Source organism: Paroedura picta, chromosome 2 (genome assembly GCF_049243985.1).
Source record: "Paroedura picta isolate Pp20150507F chromosome 2, Ppicta_v3.0, whole genome shotgun sequence".
In the NCBI taxonomy this organism is placed as follows: domain Eukaryota; kingdom Metazoa; phylum Chordata; class Lepidosauria; order Squamata; family Gekkonidae; genus Paroedura; species Paroedura picta.
Window position 1 is genome coordinate 27,841,230 of NC_135370.1, and position 15,277 is coordinate 27,856,506.

Here is a 15,277-nt window from a genome sequence, read left to right on the forward strand (position 1 = left end):
TAGGTGTAGAACCAGACCCGGGTGTGGTGTGTTATACAGGAGGGAGACCAATTAGATGTCATTGGTAGTTTAACTGGTGTCAACCATAGGCCTGGTGGAAGAACTCCATTTTACAGGCCCCGTGGAAATCAGTGAGCTCCAGCAAGGCCCAGTTGTTTTCTTGGAGCTGCATCCAGCAGCCAGGAGTCAAGGAAAACAGTTGGAGGTTTGGGGACAGAACCTGGGGAGGACAGGGTCCTGAGTGGGGGACAGGTCCACAGAGGTCACCCTCCAAAGCATCCATTTTCTCCAAAGGAACTGAGCTCTGCAGTCTAGAGAGGAGCTGTAATTCCAGGAGATCCCCAGGTCCCACCTGGAGGCTGGCATTCCTCCAATTCACCCTCCTCCTGTTGGTGCTCAGAGCCTCTAAGTGACAGATCAGCAATGGCTCCTGCACACATGTCAACCCAGCAGAGATGCCCTTCCCTCACCTGTGACCCACTGCTTGCCTGAGGAATTATGGAATTATTCCATTTCAATTATGGAAGCTCATGCTTGAATTGCCCACCCTGCCGACAGGGTGGGCAGGTCTGGCTGCAAAGTGAAAACCAAACCTGGAACAACTTACACCTCCCCTGGACCAGTCCACCAGATCAGCCTTCCTGGACAGCCAGGGCCTACGGAATCCCCACCGCTGATGTCACTATCGGGGGGGGGGGGTTCCGGCATCCGTGGCAACGGAGGATGCAAAAGATGCTCCCAGCAGCCGTTGGGCTCACTCGGCTCCCAGTGGCTGGAAAGAGCAGGTTGAGAGTCGAGAGCCCAATGGCTGAACAGGTAGAAGAAGGCAAAATATTCTGTGTGGGATGTGTGGTGAAGGTAAGAAAGGACGCCATTCTGGAAGGAGATGGAGGAATGCTGGAACTTGAGAGTTTGGGCAGGAGGAGGTGGGTTTGGATTGGGTGCGGGACCCTCTCCAAGTAGGAATCTGTGGCTGGGGGAAGGGAGAAGTCTGGTGTCCTGATGGCTGCTGCCCTGAGCTGGCCTGACCTTGTCAGATCTCAGACGCCCTGGCCAGGATTTGGAGGGGAGACCCAGGCATCTCAGGGGCTCTGAACGTCTCTTGCCTTGGAAACTCCAGGGGGTCTCAGTAAGTCCTCTGCGATTGCAAAACACTTTCCACCCCTCCCACGGTCACCAATTAGGGAAGTTATCTTGGGGAAAGGAATGGCAGCCAGGAGCTCCCAGGATGTTCTCCAGGGGATGCCTCGGATGCTGATGGGATCCAGGATATGGAGAGGCTCTTCCAGCAGGCACATTGATTGATGAGTGTCACAGTTCCCTCTTCTTCATGTTTCCTACCCAAACAGGATTTCTTGTGGATAGGGCTGTTTTGCCTTACTGCCACCATGTATTTCGCCTTCCGAGTGCTCAAGGGATTGATGTCACGACGTCACAAAAAGGAGAAGGGTAAGGAAGTTTCAAATAATTGGCGGAAAGGCCACCCGTTGAGTGGCCATGGGGGTTTTGTGTGAGCAGCTCCAAGAAGCACGGCTCATCTCTCTCTTGGGATCCTTTGATCCTTCCCCTATCCATCCCTCTGCCAGTCCATCTCAATCCTTGGCTATCTTCAGAATGTCCTGTTCAGAGGGTCTTCCTCTTGCCCAGACAAATCATAGAGATCTTGACAGGGGCCGGGGGAGTGGGGGGTCGTAATGTCTCCTCCCCAGAGATTGTGTATAGCGAAGCCCAGTGGGTCCGATCTTCCCTATCCCTACTGTCGACAGAGGCTGTTTAAAAAAATAAAATGGTCTTATTATGAAGAGAAAGAGGAGAGAAGAGACCTAATTAACTGCTAGGTCAGCAGTTCTACTAGTGTGCTCAAAAGATCAGGAAGTCTCCTCTTGAGCCAAACAGGGCACAGGAGGTGATAACTGGGAAAAGACCCAGAAGTTCCTGATCTAAGTTTCTTAAATAGATGTCTCCTCCACCTGGACACTCTTTATATTGTCCTCAATCATGCACCCTGCAGAAGTTGCTGATTCCGACAACTACAGGGCTCACGTCCCCTTGTTGCAGTACTTCTTAAGTTGGGACTGGCTTGATGTTCAGTATAACATGCTCACCAGCATTCTTTGGCATCACTATGCAGAGAAATATTATGCCTACATATTTGCATCTTCTTGATGTCCCACCCCTGAGAAGAGCTTTTCTCCTGGCACGAATGAATGCTTTCCCCTCAAAGGTCTTAGAGGGAAGATTCCACCATATCCCATACCAGGCAAGACTCTGTCTGTGTGGTTCTGGTTGCCCTGACTCTGTCTCACACATTTTGTTAGATTGCCCCTTATATGAGCAGTGTCGGGATGACAGCTTTGTTGCTTTGCTGGGAAACAAGCCTTCTGTAAGTAAATCGATGACCTTGCAATTTCTGCTCTCTGACAAAGACCCAGAAGTAACCATTTCAGTTGCCAGAATTTTAACTAAGATGCTTTTATAATATGCTGCCTACCTTGTATTTTATCTTTGATAGTTTATTGAATCATTTTAAGATCTGTTTGGTTATGTAACTCCATGGCCTATTTTATTATTTTGTTGAAATTTTAAACCCTATTTTTATATGTCTTATACATATTTTATGCCAATAAAAGGTTGCTGACTGACAGTATAAACAAGGTCTTGGTTGAATTTTTCCACAGGTCTGGCACCAAGGTCTCAAATTCAGTGGTGGGTTGATGGGACGGTGAGTACGTGAGGCATACTTGATGTGATTAGGAATTGGGGTGGTCGGTATCATCATCATCCTTCAACTAATAGGGGAATCCTAGAATCATAGTCAGGATAAGAGTCTGAAAGGGGCCCATAAAATCACATGGGGGCTAGTAAGACAGAGTTCTTCTACCAGGCGCTTGGTTGAGGCCAGGGTGGGGTCCCGGTATTTCCAAAGGGGGATCCCTTAGTGTTAGTGTTGGTTACTCCTAATGAGAGAGTTCATTTGACTGCATGCTGAACAGGGGGTGGGAGTTTTGACGGTATTGTCACCTTTTAGGTGCTTAGATGTTACTGTATTAAGGGGGTTTTAGAGGTTTATTGTATTTTATTGTTTTATTGTAAATTGCTGCAAGACTATTTGAGAGTGGCGGTATATAAATCCAAAGATAAATAAATTCTTTCTTTCTTTCTTTCTTTCTTTCTTTCTTTCTTTCTTTCTTTCTTTCTTTCCCGCCACTCTCTGTTACCAGGCTTGGGGTGGTGTGCAACATATTATACAACAAAGTTAGAATACGTCTATAAAAACTATGTAACAAATACTTAAAGTTGAGTCCGGATGCTCCCTCTCCATGTGCCTGGGTGGGATGGGGTGCCTGGGATGGGCGGGGGGATGTCATCTCTGCATCCTGGCCTCACCCGTGTGCATGATGGAATAGCCCTGTTTTTCAGGCCCTGGGGAACTTGGATACCTCTGTCAGGTCCCTCATCTCTGTGGGCAGTAGATTTCACCAGGGTGGGTCCAGAGTTGGAATGTGCTTTTTGAGGGCCAAAGATCACCAGGCCCCGGGTGAGTTTGTAGCAAGGAAATTATGGGATAAATGAAAGCACACTTGGGTGGATTCACATCCTGTTCATAGAACAGCAGACTGCAAGGGCACTTTGGTGAATCTGGAGGGAGGCCTTCTTGAAGAGGGTACCAGAGGGCTCCATCCCAGTTTTTTCTACATGGCCATCAATGTTTGGGATGAAGGGATGGGAAGAATCTGCATAAGATCTGCAGATGGGCGCAAAGTGGAAGGGCAAGAACCTCCCAAATCCTTTCCACCTCTTTGAATTATATGATTCTGGACAAGGAATGTTCTCTCACTTGCCTTCTTACAGTCCACACTGGGAAAGGAGGCTAAAAGCACTGGAAAACGTCCCAAGAGACCTTCTCAGGATTTATACAAATGGATGAAGACTTTGTCTAAGGTATGAGGGAGGTGGGTTGAAACCTGGGGTTAATACAAAGGGGTTTTTGGTATCCAACTGTATCAATTCCCCTTGAAAAAAATGACTGATTTGGAAAATGTGGCATTCTGCCCCACTGAGGTCCCTCCCCACCTCAAATCACCCCATGCTCACCTACACCCCCAAAGTCACCAGAGATTTCACAAGCCAGAGCTGGCAACTGGACAGTCTCCTGGGTTCCTTTGTCCCCCATGCTCTTTCTCATCTCCTTTACCACAGAATATGATGAAGAAGGAAAAAAGGAAAGAGGACCTCATTCCACCATCTCAGGTGAGGGGAAAGGGAGGGATGGGAGATGGAGAGGTGGAAATGTGATGTAGAGAAGTCCCTTTGAGTGCCTTTTTCAGCCCTGCTGCATATATCCCAGACGAGCTCAAGCAGGAGTATATAGCTTTCATTTATTGAGTTCATGATACTGGTTAGAAAGAATGCTTGGACCAAGGTTGCATTGCAGCTTCTTAATTAGGAGATTTTAAAAATCAAGGTCCCCTAAATCCAGGTCTAACCATCTAAACCTGGAATAGTGATGTTTTGAGCCAGGGGGCCTCTCTAGCCCATCTGACTCAGGATGTTTGGCACAGCTGCAGAATGGTTGCCACAAAATGGCTGCCATAGGAGCCAGCACAAAATGGCTACTCTAGCTTACTGGCAGTTGCACAGTGAAGCTCCTTATGCTGTGCTGGCAGCTGTGGCCAAAATTACATTTCTTATATATACATTGTTGATCAGTTCTGGAATGGCTAATCAGAAGTCTTGCTTGCTGGACAAAAGCCCCTCCCTTTCTAAAACATTTAGAGCAGGGGTAGTCAACCTGTGGTCCCTCAGATGCCAGCATTTGCTGGCAGGGGCTCATGGGAATAGTAGCCCGTGAACATCTGGGGGACCACAGGTTGACTACCCCTGACATCAAGGAAGGTGTTGGCAGGCACCTCTTCTCCCAATTGTGTGACTTCTTTGGGTGCATAAAGGATCTGGCCGGATTCCAAATGATCTCTCTTCTTGCTCTCTGCCACTTACTGAGCCAGAGAGCAAATGTTTGTTGAGCTGCATTTGAACTCAGCTGAAGTGTGAGGCTTCAAGGATAGTGCAAGCATGTGCTTTGCATCCAACAAGGCAGTCCCTGGAGTTTCTCCTGGAGGCTCTCAGAAAGCTGATTAGGGAAAGCTTTTGACTGAGATGCTGGAGTCCTTCTGCCAGCAAGAGAGTCAACAAGGCCCAATACCAGAAACCTCCATGGTCTGACGGGGCAGAAACTCAATGTAGTGTTGGAAGGTCTATATTTGGAGTTGCCCAAACCTGTTTTGTTGCTGTTGTCGTCCTTGTAAACAGCACCCAGGCTGCACTGTGTACTGGAGGCCACCTTTATATGTGACAAAGAAGAAAGAAAACGCCTCCAGGTGTCAACAGGTACTTCTTCCAGACTTCTAATTGGCCCTCTAAAGCAGGGGGAGGGGTCCTGTCAAGATGGTCTGAGGCATTTCCGAGTAGTGGGATCTGTCCCTGATGGCAGCCAGGAGGCTGGTGAATCTTCTTAAAGACACCCTGGGACAAATTAGCTATCAGGCTGTGCACAGTCAACAGTTCAGCATGGACTTTGGCCCAGCAGGACCTGGTGCCTTGGCATTTATGTGTGTGCGTTCCTGTTAATTCAAGACACAAGTAGCACAAGAGCATCCTTGGGAAGGAACTGAACCTCAAAGAGTGTCAGAGCTAGTGAGCCCTAAAGGTTCCTCAGAGTATTTGTGTGCCAATAACCAGATGCCAACAGTCATTTAAGAAAAGTTTCTTCAAACCAGTGGTTCTCAACCTTCCTAATGCCGCAACCCTTTAATATAGTCCCTCATGTTGTAGTGACCCCCAACCATAAAAATGTTCAAGTGTTTTTTCACAGAAATTAAACCAAAATGGACCGATGGTGTGAAGATCCATTGTTCATGATTGTATATAAATTGTTTCCCCCCCCCCCCTCCGGGGCTTCTCATTTCAATTCTGCCTCTCCTCCCACGATGCCAATCTAACTCTTTTCTGCTGCTCCAGCCAGATGAATGCTCTATCTTGATCTACCCCGCAAGGCTCTTTTGTGGATGGAGCCCCCCCCCCCCGGCCAAGCTGCTTGCCCTTTTGCGAGCCCTGCTTGAAATGGTTTAAAAGCAGTTTAGGAATATATTAACTAGGTTCTATACAGCAATCATGTCATTCAGCAACGAAAATAAAGCTAACTATCCCTTTAGGTCAGTGTTTCTCAACCTGGGGTTGGGAACCCTTTGGGGGTCGAACGATCCTTTCACAGGGGTCGCGACATGGCAAGCAGCTGGGTCGGGGGGCACCATCCACACAACCGAGGTTAGGGGTGCGATACAGGAGGGAGGCCAATTAGATGTCATTAGTAGTTGTTTTACTGGCTTCAACCAGGGAGCAGACAATACACACCTGGTTAAGAGATCCACATTCTCACCTGGTCAAGGGGATCTTGGCATGTTCATGACTGCGTATGGCTGTTGAGAGTGTCATATCTGGGATGGCCAACCATCTTTTCCCTTATAGCAGAACCCCCGGTTTTTGCCAACATTCAGTGGAAGTACAACGGAGGAAGAAGGTTTACGATGGAAGAACACCCTCTCTGCACAGGTAGATCTTCTGAAATTATAATGTTTCCTAAAAAGCAGGAGGAAGAAATGGCACTTGTCCTCTGTGGCTGTGAACTCCCACTGCTGACCCACTGCTAGGATCCAAAACGCAGGCAGACTAAACAAGTCCTGCCGGTTGCCAGTCGGCTAGTCAGTCCTTCCCTAGTTAAAGGGTCCCAGGAATCTGGTGTAAGAAAGAGGTTTGTCTGCCTTTGAAGCTGGAGACTGGCTGCTGGGCAGAGTACACAAGGCAGAGCTAGAAGACAGATCCTTGATCTGACCCGGCTGAGGGCACCTTGACATGGTCATGATGGGTTGTGGTGTTTGGGATTTCCATGCCTGGGGTGGCCGACATGATTTTCACTCTGCACCAGAACCCTTGGGTCGTACCACAGTTTGAAAGAAAGATATCAGGGGAAGATGTTTGATGAGAAAGTATACCATCCATGGACTGTGGTAGATCTTCTAAAATTATTAGGATGATTCTCAGAAAGCAGGAGGAGTTGAATCTGTGTGCATAGTAGCTCCTCGTGTCCAGTTCTACTTAGCAGGCTGGTCACTCCTAAAGTGCCAAGATCCCACCCACCCAGTCTTTATTCTGGGGACTGATTTGGATCAGGACACAGGAAAGTGCCTAGTTTGGGGTGGGCTGCTGACAGCTCTGGCAAACACACTGGATGCCCAATCTGGACAAAACAGGAAACATTCTATGTAAATGTTCCAAAATGTTTTATGTAAACCGCCCAGAGCCGTAGGGAAGGGCGGTAAATAAATAAATAAATAAATAAATGAATGAATGAATGAATAAATAAATAAATAAATAAATAAATAAATAAATGAATGAATGAATAAATAAATAAATAAATAAATAAATAAATAAATAAATAAATAAATAAATAAATAAATAAATAAATAAATAAATACCAGTTAGAAGTGTGTATGAACATTGTGGCAAGGGTAACTCTTCCAAATGTCTTGAGAGAGCCAGTGGAGGTCATCACAAACTCAGAAGGATAGAACCAGGGGTGTGAAAATCTGCTGCCACTCTAACAACACAACTCTGACACATTTCCAAGTGAATCTCAAAACAGCACAATCTGCACTGCCTGACGCCTCAGTTTCCCTGTGAATGAAGAAGAGATTTGGGGTTTACACCCTGCTTTTCACATGCCAAAGGAGTCCCAAGGCCACTTACAATCTCCTTCCCTTCCATTCTCCACAACAGAAACCCTGTGAGGAACGGGGGCCAAGAGAGCTGGGAGAGAACTGCTTTTGGAGAACAGCTCTAATGTATTATTTAGTTATTCATATTTATATACCGCCCTCCCCGAAGGCTCAGGGTGGTTTACATATAACTGAAACTACTTGAGGATGGTTATCAGATCCCCTCTCAATGATCTCCTCTCCAGGCTAAACAGACCAAGCTCCCCCTAACTTTCCTCACATTACTGGGTTTCCAAACCCTCTTTGTTGCTCTCCTCTTGACACAATCCAGTTTGTCTACATCCCTCTTCAACTGGGGTGCCCAAAACTGAACACAGTAGTCCAAGTGAGGCCGAACCAGAACAGAGTAAAGCGGTACCATCACCTCCCGTGATCTGGACACGATACTCCGTTTGATACAGCCCAAAATCCCATTTGCCTTCTTAGCCACTGAGTCACACTGCTGACTCATGTTCAATGCATGGTCTACTAAGACTCCTAGATCCTATTTGCACATGCTACTGCCAAGACAAGTCTCCCCCATCCTATATTGGTGTATTTGGTTGTTCCTACCTAAATGTTCCAACCTGGCTGAGGGCACCCTGGCCTGTTCATGATGAGATGGGATGCCTGGGAAATCCATACCCAGAATGGCCAATCCTTTTTCTCAATAGCAGAAGCCTTGGGGCGTCCCTAACCTTCACAGGAAGAAAGCTGATGAAGACATCTTCCAAAGAAAAAATGCCATCTATGCCCAGGTGAGTCTTCTAAAATTATTACATTCCCTTCAAAGCAGGAGGATAAATCAGCAGAGGTGGGGTCAAATTCGTTTCCGTAGTTATATTTCCTTTCAATGACGTTTAGGAGGGTGAGGATTCCAGAATGGTCAAGATTTCTGCCTTTCATTCTGGGGTCTGATCTGGATCAGTGATAAAAATGCTTTTACATTATGCCCCTGGAAATCACGCTGGATGCCCAGTATAGGGAACAATAGGGAACAAGGGAAAGCCCCAGTTAGTTAGAAGCATGAATGGAATTTAAACTTTGTGTGGAAAAATTTAAGACCTCTGGGTAGCTTTGAACTCCCAGTGTGGTTTCATTCTGCGAGGACCGAAATTAAGCTGTGCCTGCAGCAACGGCATTGGTCTGCCTTCGATGGTGGGAACTGGCTGCCAGACGGAGGGTTTTCTCTCTCTCCCAGAAGCCTGTGCTTGGGCCTGAAATAGCAAGAAAGACTGCCCTGAAAGAGCTCTTCCAAAGAAAGAGGGAGGTTTCCGCACCGGTAGGTCTTCTAAAATTATTATGTTCCTTTCAACGTCGGGAGAATAGATGGCAGCAGTGAGGATGAATTTGTGTTTGGAGGAGAACCTTCTTTTCTGTGATATTTAGGAGGGTGGGCATTCCCAAATTGGCACGTCTTCTCCCCCCCCTCCCCCCCACCACCAGTTTTGCTCTCTGATTTGGATCAGGACGGAGGTATGTGCCTGCTTTCGGGGCCCACGGACAGACCTGGCAAAAAAGTGGAATCAGGGAACAGATATCCATGCTGGTTTGAGACACTGTCCTGACAGCATGTGTCAGTAGAAGATCTTCTTCCTGAAGACAGTTTGGTGTAGTAGTTAGGAGGGTGGACTTCTAATCTGGCGAGCTACGTTCAGTTCCCCGCTCCTTCCCCACATGCAGCAAGATGAGTAGCCTTGGGCTTGCCACGGCACTGATAAAACTGTTCTGACCGAGCAGGAATATCAGGGCTCTCTCAGCCTCACCTCCCTCACAGGGTGTCTGTTGTGGGGAGAGGAAGGGAACGTGAATGTAAGCCACATTGAGACTCCTTCAGGTAGAGAAAAGCAGCATATAAGAACCAACTCTTCTTCTTCATCTTCTTCTGAAGTCAGTAGAGGTCACACCAAACAAAATAAGGACCAGAACCGTGACCTTCTCTAAAAAGATATTTCCCAGCCCTAAGTTAGTGATGGCGAGAAGGCAGCCGGGGGGTGGGGGGCTTGATCTCGTCACACACACACACATATATAGTTAAAGGTATCCCCTGTGCAAGCACCGGGTCGTGTCTGACCCTTGGGGTGACACCCTCTAGCGTTTTCATGGCAGACTCAATACAGGGTGGTTTGCCAGTGCCTTCCCCAGTCATTACCGTTTCCCCCCCCCCCCGAGCAAGCTGGGTACTCATTCTACCCACCTTGGAAGGATGGAACCTTGAGCCGGCTGTTGGGATCAAACTCCCAGCCTCATGGGCAAAGCTTCAGACAGCATGTCGGCTGCCTTACCACCCTGCGCCACAAGAGGCTCATTAATTTTAATGCTGAATACTGATGTTCAAAGGCCGACAGCTGCCTGCAACCCATTTTTTTATTTTTTTGTGGGTGTTGCCTCCCCCCCCACCCACTGCTAGGATCCAAAATACAAGAAGACCAAGAAGTACCAACTGGTTCTCAATTGGGTGGTCAGCCCTTGTTTAAGGATCTGTCATTTGTTTTGGGAAAGATATTAACGGCTGGAGTCTGGTTGCCGGACGGAGCAGAGAATACAAAGCTAGATGACAGATCCTTGTTTTGTTCCTGATTGGGAGTTCTCTGGAATGGCCAAAATTTCTGTTTTGTATCTACCAGAAACTCTGGATTGCACCAGGATTTGAAAAAAATCAGGCAAAGGAAGAAGCTATCCGAACACAGAAGGCCATCGATGCAGAGGTATAATCTCTAAACATTTTATGTTCCTTTGAAAGAAGGAAGTGTCAGCAGTGGTTGGGTCTATTTGTGTACATAGAGCAAAGTCATTTTCTATGGTATTTAGGCAGGAGGTGACTCCAGCGGGGTCCTGTAGGTCACTTTGGGGATTAAAATTTTGTTATCCCCTGAGCCCTTTAATTATTTTTTTAAAATGGCACTTCTGCATTGCCATACGGTAACGACACAACACATTAGCATTTTTTTTTTGCAAAATTAACACTTCAGTTTTGCTGTGGAGAACAGCCACAACAAGAAAGCATCCCCTCCTTTTTTTCGATTCTGGTGTTTTGGTTTCTACTTACGTTTGGGTGGATCAGAGAGTGGCTGGACATGGTAACTGGACCCCAATGAATGATTCTTTCTGAACAGTAAGGCATAAAAACAAGGAGCAAGAGGGCCTAGCTGATGGGGAGAGGGCTGCTTCATCACACACACACACCCTTTCCCCGTTAAATCCTAAATGCCAGAAAAAACAAATGCGGAAGTGTCTCAGCTGCCCGATCCCAAAACAGAATCAGTCCATGAACAGAACATTTTATTTTGATTTAGAGAATATAGTTTAGCAATCCTACAGCAATGTGTGCTGCACCATTTAAAAAAAAAGAAACTCATTCAGGGGAATGGAAGGATGTATCCATTCACAGACCTGGAAGGTAACTTTGTCTGGGAAAGAAGAAATACCCAGGAGATAGACCATGCTAGGACTTCAGAGAAACACAGTTTCAATGAGGAGAAAACAGGGCAAAGGGTTTGGGCGGGTGGGACATCAATGGCAACAACTGAGCCACACAGGTCACCAGTGGAAAAAGAGGACACACAAGATCCGCTTGAGTTCCTGTGAGAAAGGCAAAATATTAATGAGGAAAATACAAGTACAAAGAGCCCTCTATGCTTTGGTGTGGGGTTAAAGCAAGAAGCATTATACATTCTAGGAAGCAGAGATCTAAGATCCAAGGTCTCTGAACTTTCCCTGAGCTCCAGTTCTCAGGGCTTTCCAGGGCCTTGTTGAAATACGATAAAACTGTTTCAAATAGGTAGAGAAGTCAAATCTGAATGCTCTAATTCCTGACCCAGTGTCACCTCTTTCAGATTCAGAAGCGTCAGAAGCAGGAAAGGCTCCCAAGTCCACAGAGAAAAACCCAAGGCCAGCGAGTTTTGGAGGAATTTGATTTGCTGGAGGTATCTGATGTATTGGTAATCTCTATTAAGTTCCTTTTGAATGCAGAGATGTAAAAACCAGAAATCATACCCTACAGCAGTGGTCCCCAGCCTTTTTATCACCGGGGAGCGGTCAACGCTTGACAATTTTACTGCGGCCCGGGGGAGGGGGGGAGGCTTTTGCCGAGGGACATGGGCGCTGCCTGAGCCCCTGCTCCACTTGCTTTCCTGCCAGTGCCCCTGACTTCCTGCTGCCCACTGGGGGGCGCTGCCAGCAGCAGCTGCGCAGTGCCATGCCGAGGGAGAGCTCCAGCCATGGCAGCCACCAGAGAGCACCAAAGGTGAGCCGGCGGCAGAGTGGCAGGGCAGCCCCCAAGGCAGCAGCTGGGGAGGAGGATGAGGAGGAGCCGTGGCCCACAACCAACTGATCTATGGATCTGTACCGGGTCTCGACCCGGAGGTTGGGGACCACTGCTTTACAGAACCCTGGTACTGTTTTCCCATTACCCCTTGGAGGTGGCCTTGGTTGGCAAGCAATAGTGAGGAAACAAATTATTCAGAGTTCTCAAAGCAAGTTCAGAAGCTGCCAGGTGAAGACATGGCTGAACACTCGGCTGTGTCCCTGTTTTTGATTGTCTTCATGCTGGAAACAAGGCACTCTGCCTTCTTGTCAAGGAACGAACCTCTCAAGGGACTGGGGATGGGAAGTACTAGACCCTCAAAAGGAGTTATGCTAGAAGCTCATCATCATGGCAATAGTTTATTCAGGATGAAATACAGACCATGTTGAACTTAATAAAATCCCACAACCAGGGAAAAACCTAGATAGGTAGGAACTGTCAGAGTAGCTAGGTGGCTTTTTTAGTAGGCTGGTCAAAGTGTGGCTTGGAAGGCCCAGGCTAGCTAGCTCTGATTGGAGCAGGGTTGGTTCTGCATTTTCCCCCCGTTGTTCATCCTGCTGAATTGAGATTGATCTGAACCCAGGACATCCACCTTTGTTTTGCCAAAACAGATACTGCATTGTACAATTAGTCGTCCGGCTGCTCTCTCCTTCCTGCTTGATTGGGGAAGCTAAGAGTGTGGAGGGGAGTGGTGGTCAAAAGCTCCCATGTGCATTGAAGGAGCACAAGGCTGGAGAGGAATTTATTTCCTGCCGTTTGTTTCCTCTACAGCCAAAGCAAGCAGGGGGGACTGGAGCATGATGCTGCTTGTTTAATTTTCTTTTCCTGATCGAATGAGGGGGGAGAGAACAAAGGGGAAACACAATGCTGCAGCCTTAAAACTGACATGCCCTGACCAATTAGTGCCAGACTTGGAAGCACAAAGGTGAGGAAGGAAATTAATGCAGCACAACGCTGACATTTCCACTTGAAATACTGTGGGGTTTGGAGCACTTTTCTCAAATATAGTGAGTTCTATCCACTCCTGGATATCACAGTGGAAAGGTAGTGTCACCACAGATCAGTCATAAACGTTGCAGAGGAAATATTTATCTGCTAAATATCAAAATGGGAATTGAGTAAGATGAGTTTTAATTGCGCCAGTGACTTTTAATTGCCCCAGAATGTGGGGGGCTGCTTCTGATAGCCTTCTGCAATCGCTTTGAGCTTTGTGGGACTCTGATTCACCAGGCACCTCCCTCCTTAGTGTCCCATTTGGGCTTGTAGTGCTAAGAGTTTTGGCACACTGAAAAGTTTACCCTCTTCGCTTCTCCCTCGCAGCCACCCAGCATGGAGGTCAGCGGCCAGGGCATAGGGGCTGCAAAGCAGGAGGAACAACTTGATCAACTGGCCCCAGAGGGCAATTTGGGAGGCCCCTCAGCTCAGGATGCTGGTAAGAGATGCAGCCAATGAAGAAGGGATGCCCACTGCTCACCCTCCAAAGCACTCTCATTCCTTTTCCAGCATTCTTTTTTGAAGCCAGCCCCTAAGGAAACCCAGAATATAAACCAACACCTTGCACATCAGGTGGACGGACTCCTTATGGTCGGTTGTAATTTCAGGGAAGGAGACAGGAGAGGAGGAAGTCTGAGAGTTCATGTACCCCGAGGCACACTGGGCTCTGTTAACAGCCCAGCAAAGGTGCACTCTCTAGGTGGGAGACTGGCCCAAGAGCCAAAAGGAGGCATCTCTTTGCACTTGCCCACCTTGAACTGCATTTGTCATCAATGCCACTGGCCCACCTGTGAGGGTTCACTCTGGAGCACCTCACAGTCCTCCCTGGTTCTCCTCGCCCTGAACACCTTAGTATCATCGGCAGATTCAGCCCCTTCACTGCTCCCTCCAGACTCCCCAGGGGCTCTTTGCGGTGGAGTGGGTGTGGCCTAACTCATTCTGGCCACTTTTGTCCTCCACAGGGATTCCAGTCCCGGCCACGGAGGAGCCCACAGGGCCTGAGGAGGAGGCTGGAGGCCCAAGTAAGTGACTGTCTCAGCACTCTCATGAGAAACACCCAGCCTTTGTGAGCGAACAAAGTGCTCCAGGCACAGATTGGCACAGTATCCTAATGTCAGTGTCCTCCCCTGCAGATGCTGAGGGGGAGGCACAGACAGAAGACCCCATGGCCCAGCTCATCTCCGCTGTCAGCTCCTGGGAGGAGAGGGTCATGACCCAATGTAAGTGGCTCCCAGTGTTCCAGAGTAAAGTTTGATTGGCACAGCACAATCTGATGCATTTCCGTTTTCCCTTTCCTCTGCAGTATCAGCGATGGAGGCCCACATGGCTGGACACAGACAAGCCACCAGGGCCCTTTATAGGGATGTACGGGCCCTCCGAGGCCAGCTAGAAAGAATGCCGGAAATAAATATGGACATCCGAATTGTACATAATTGTATGGAAATATTATCTGTAAATAATTGTAATGTAGTTTTTTATTAATGTTATAAGATAGTTTTGATATATTGTTAGTGTATTTTAGTTCTTGTTTGTTAATATATTTGTTTTAATGGCTTCACTATTTGTGTCCTGGTTGTGGTTGGCGTCTGTGTGGCCCCTGGCATTTCCCAGCAGCTGATGGGAGCCCTCCTGAAGGGCATCCTGGGGGCAGAGCCCTCCTTGGATGAGGTCCTGGTGATGGAGGAAGAGAAGCACACCTGGTGGAAAGGTGGAAGGAAGTTTAGGGGTGGTTCGAAAGGCAGGGTTGTGGGTGAAGATGTGCGTTTGGGGTCCCCAAGGTGGAATTCCTGGGAGATGCAGATGGAATACATCCTACCTGGGACAGCCTTCCTGGAAGCACACACCCTCCAGTCCTAGCAAGAGCTCCAGGCGTTCCTGGGGCTCCTTAATTTTTACCCCTCATTCTGGCTTCATACGGTGGCAGAAGCAGAGACGACCCATCAGCTGAAGATGAATAGACAAGAAGATATTTTCAAGCTGGGGATGGAAAAAACTTTATTCAAACAATAGAACGAGTTCTGAAGTATAAAACCTCATTTTCCTTTTTTACTTCATCAGTGAACTTATTTCTTAATTGGTTTTTTCAAGGATACTGACAAAGTTTTCAACACCCTACCTTATATTTTATACTTTATATTTTAAGACATATGATTTGGGTCTATTAATA

The 15,277-nt window shown here is 47.5% G+C and overlaps 1 protein-coding gene across 1 annotated transcript; it reads left to right on the top strand.

The window, feature by feature from the left end:
* Positions 1-753: 753 nt before the first annotated feature.
* Positions 754-14,967, top strand: LOC143828388 (uncharacterized). Its single transcript, XM_077318794.1, has 16 exons — positions 754-858; positions 1,350-1,449; positions 2,679-2,722; positions 3,853-3,942; positions 4,201-4,251; positions 5,311-5,388; positions 6,526-6,609; positions 8,486-8,569; positions 9,013-9,093; positions 10,439-10,519; positions 11,648-11,737; positions 13,438-13,549; positions 14,073-14,132; positions 14,244-14,330; positions 14,414-14,562; positions 14,722-14,967. The coding sequence occupies exons 1-16, from the start codon at positions 805-807 to the stop codon at positions 14,965-14,967; spliced, it is 1,491 nt and encodes a 496-aa protein (XP_077174909.1). The 5' UTR covers positions 754-804.
* Positions 14,968-15,277: the final 310 nt, after the last annotated feature.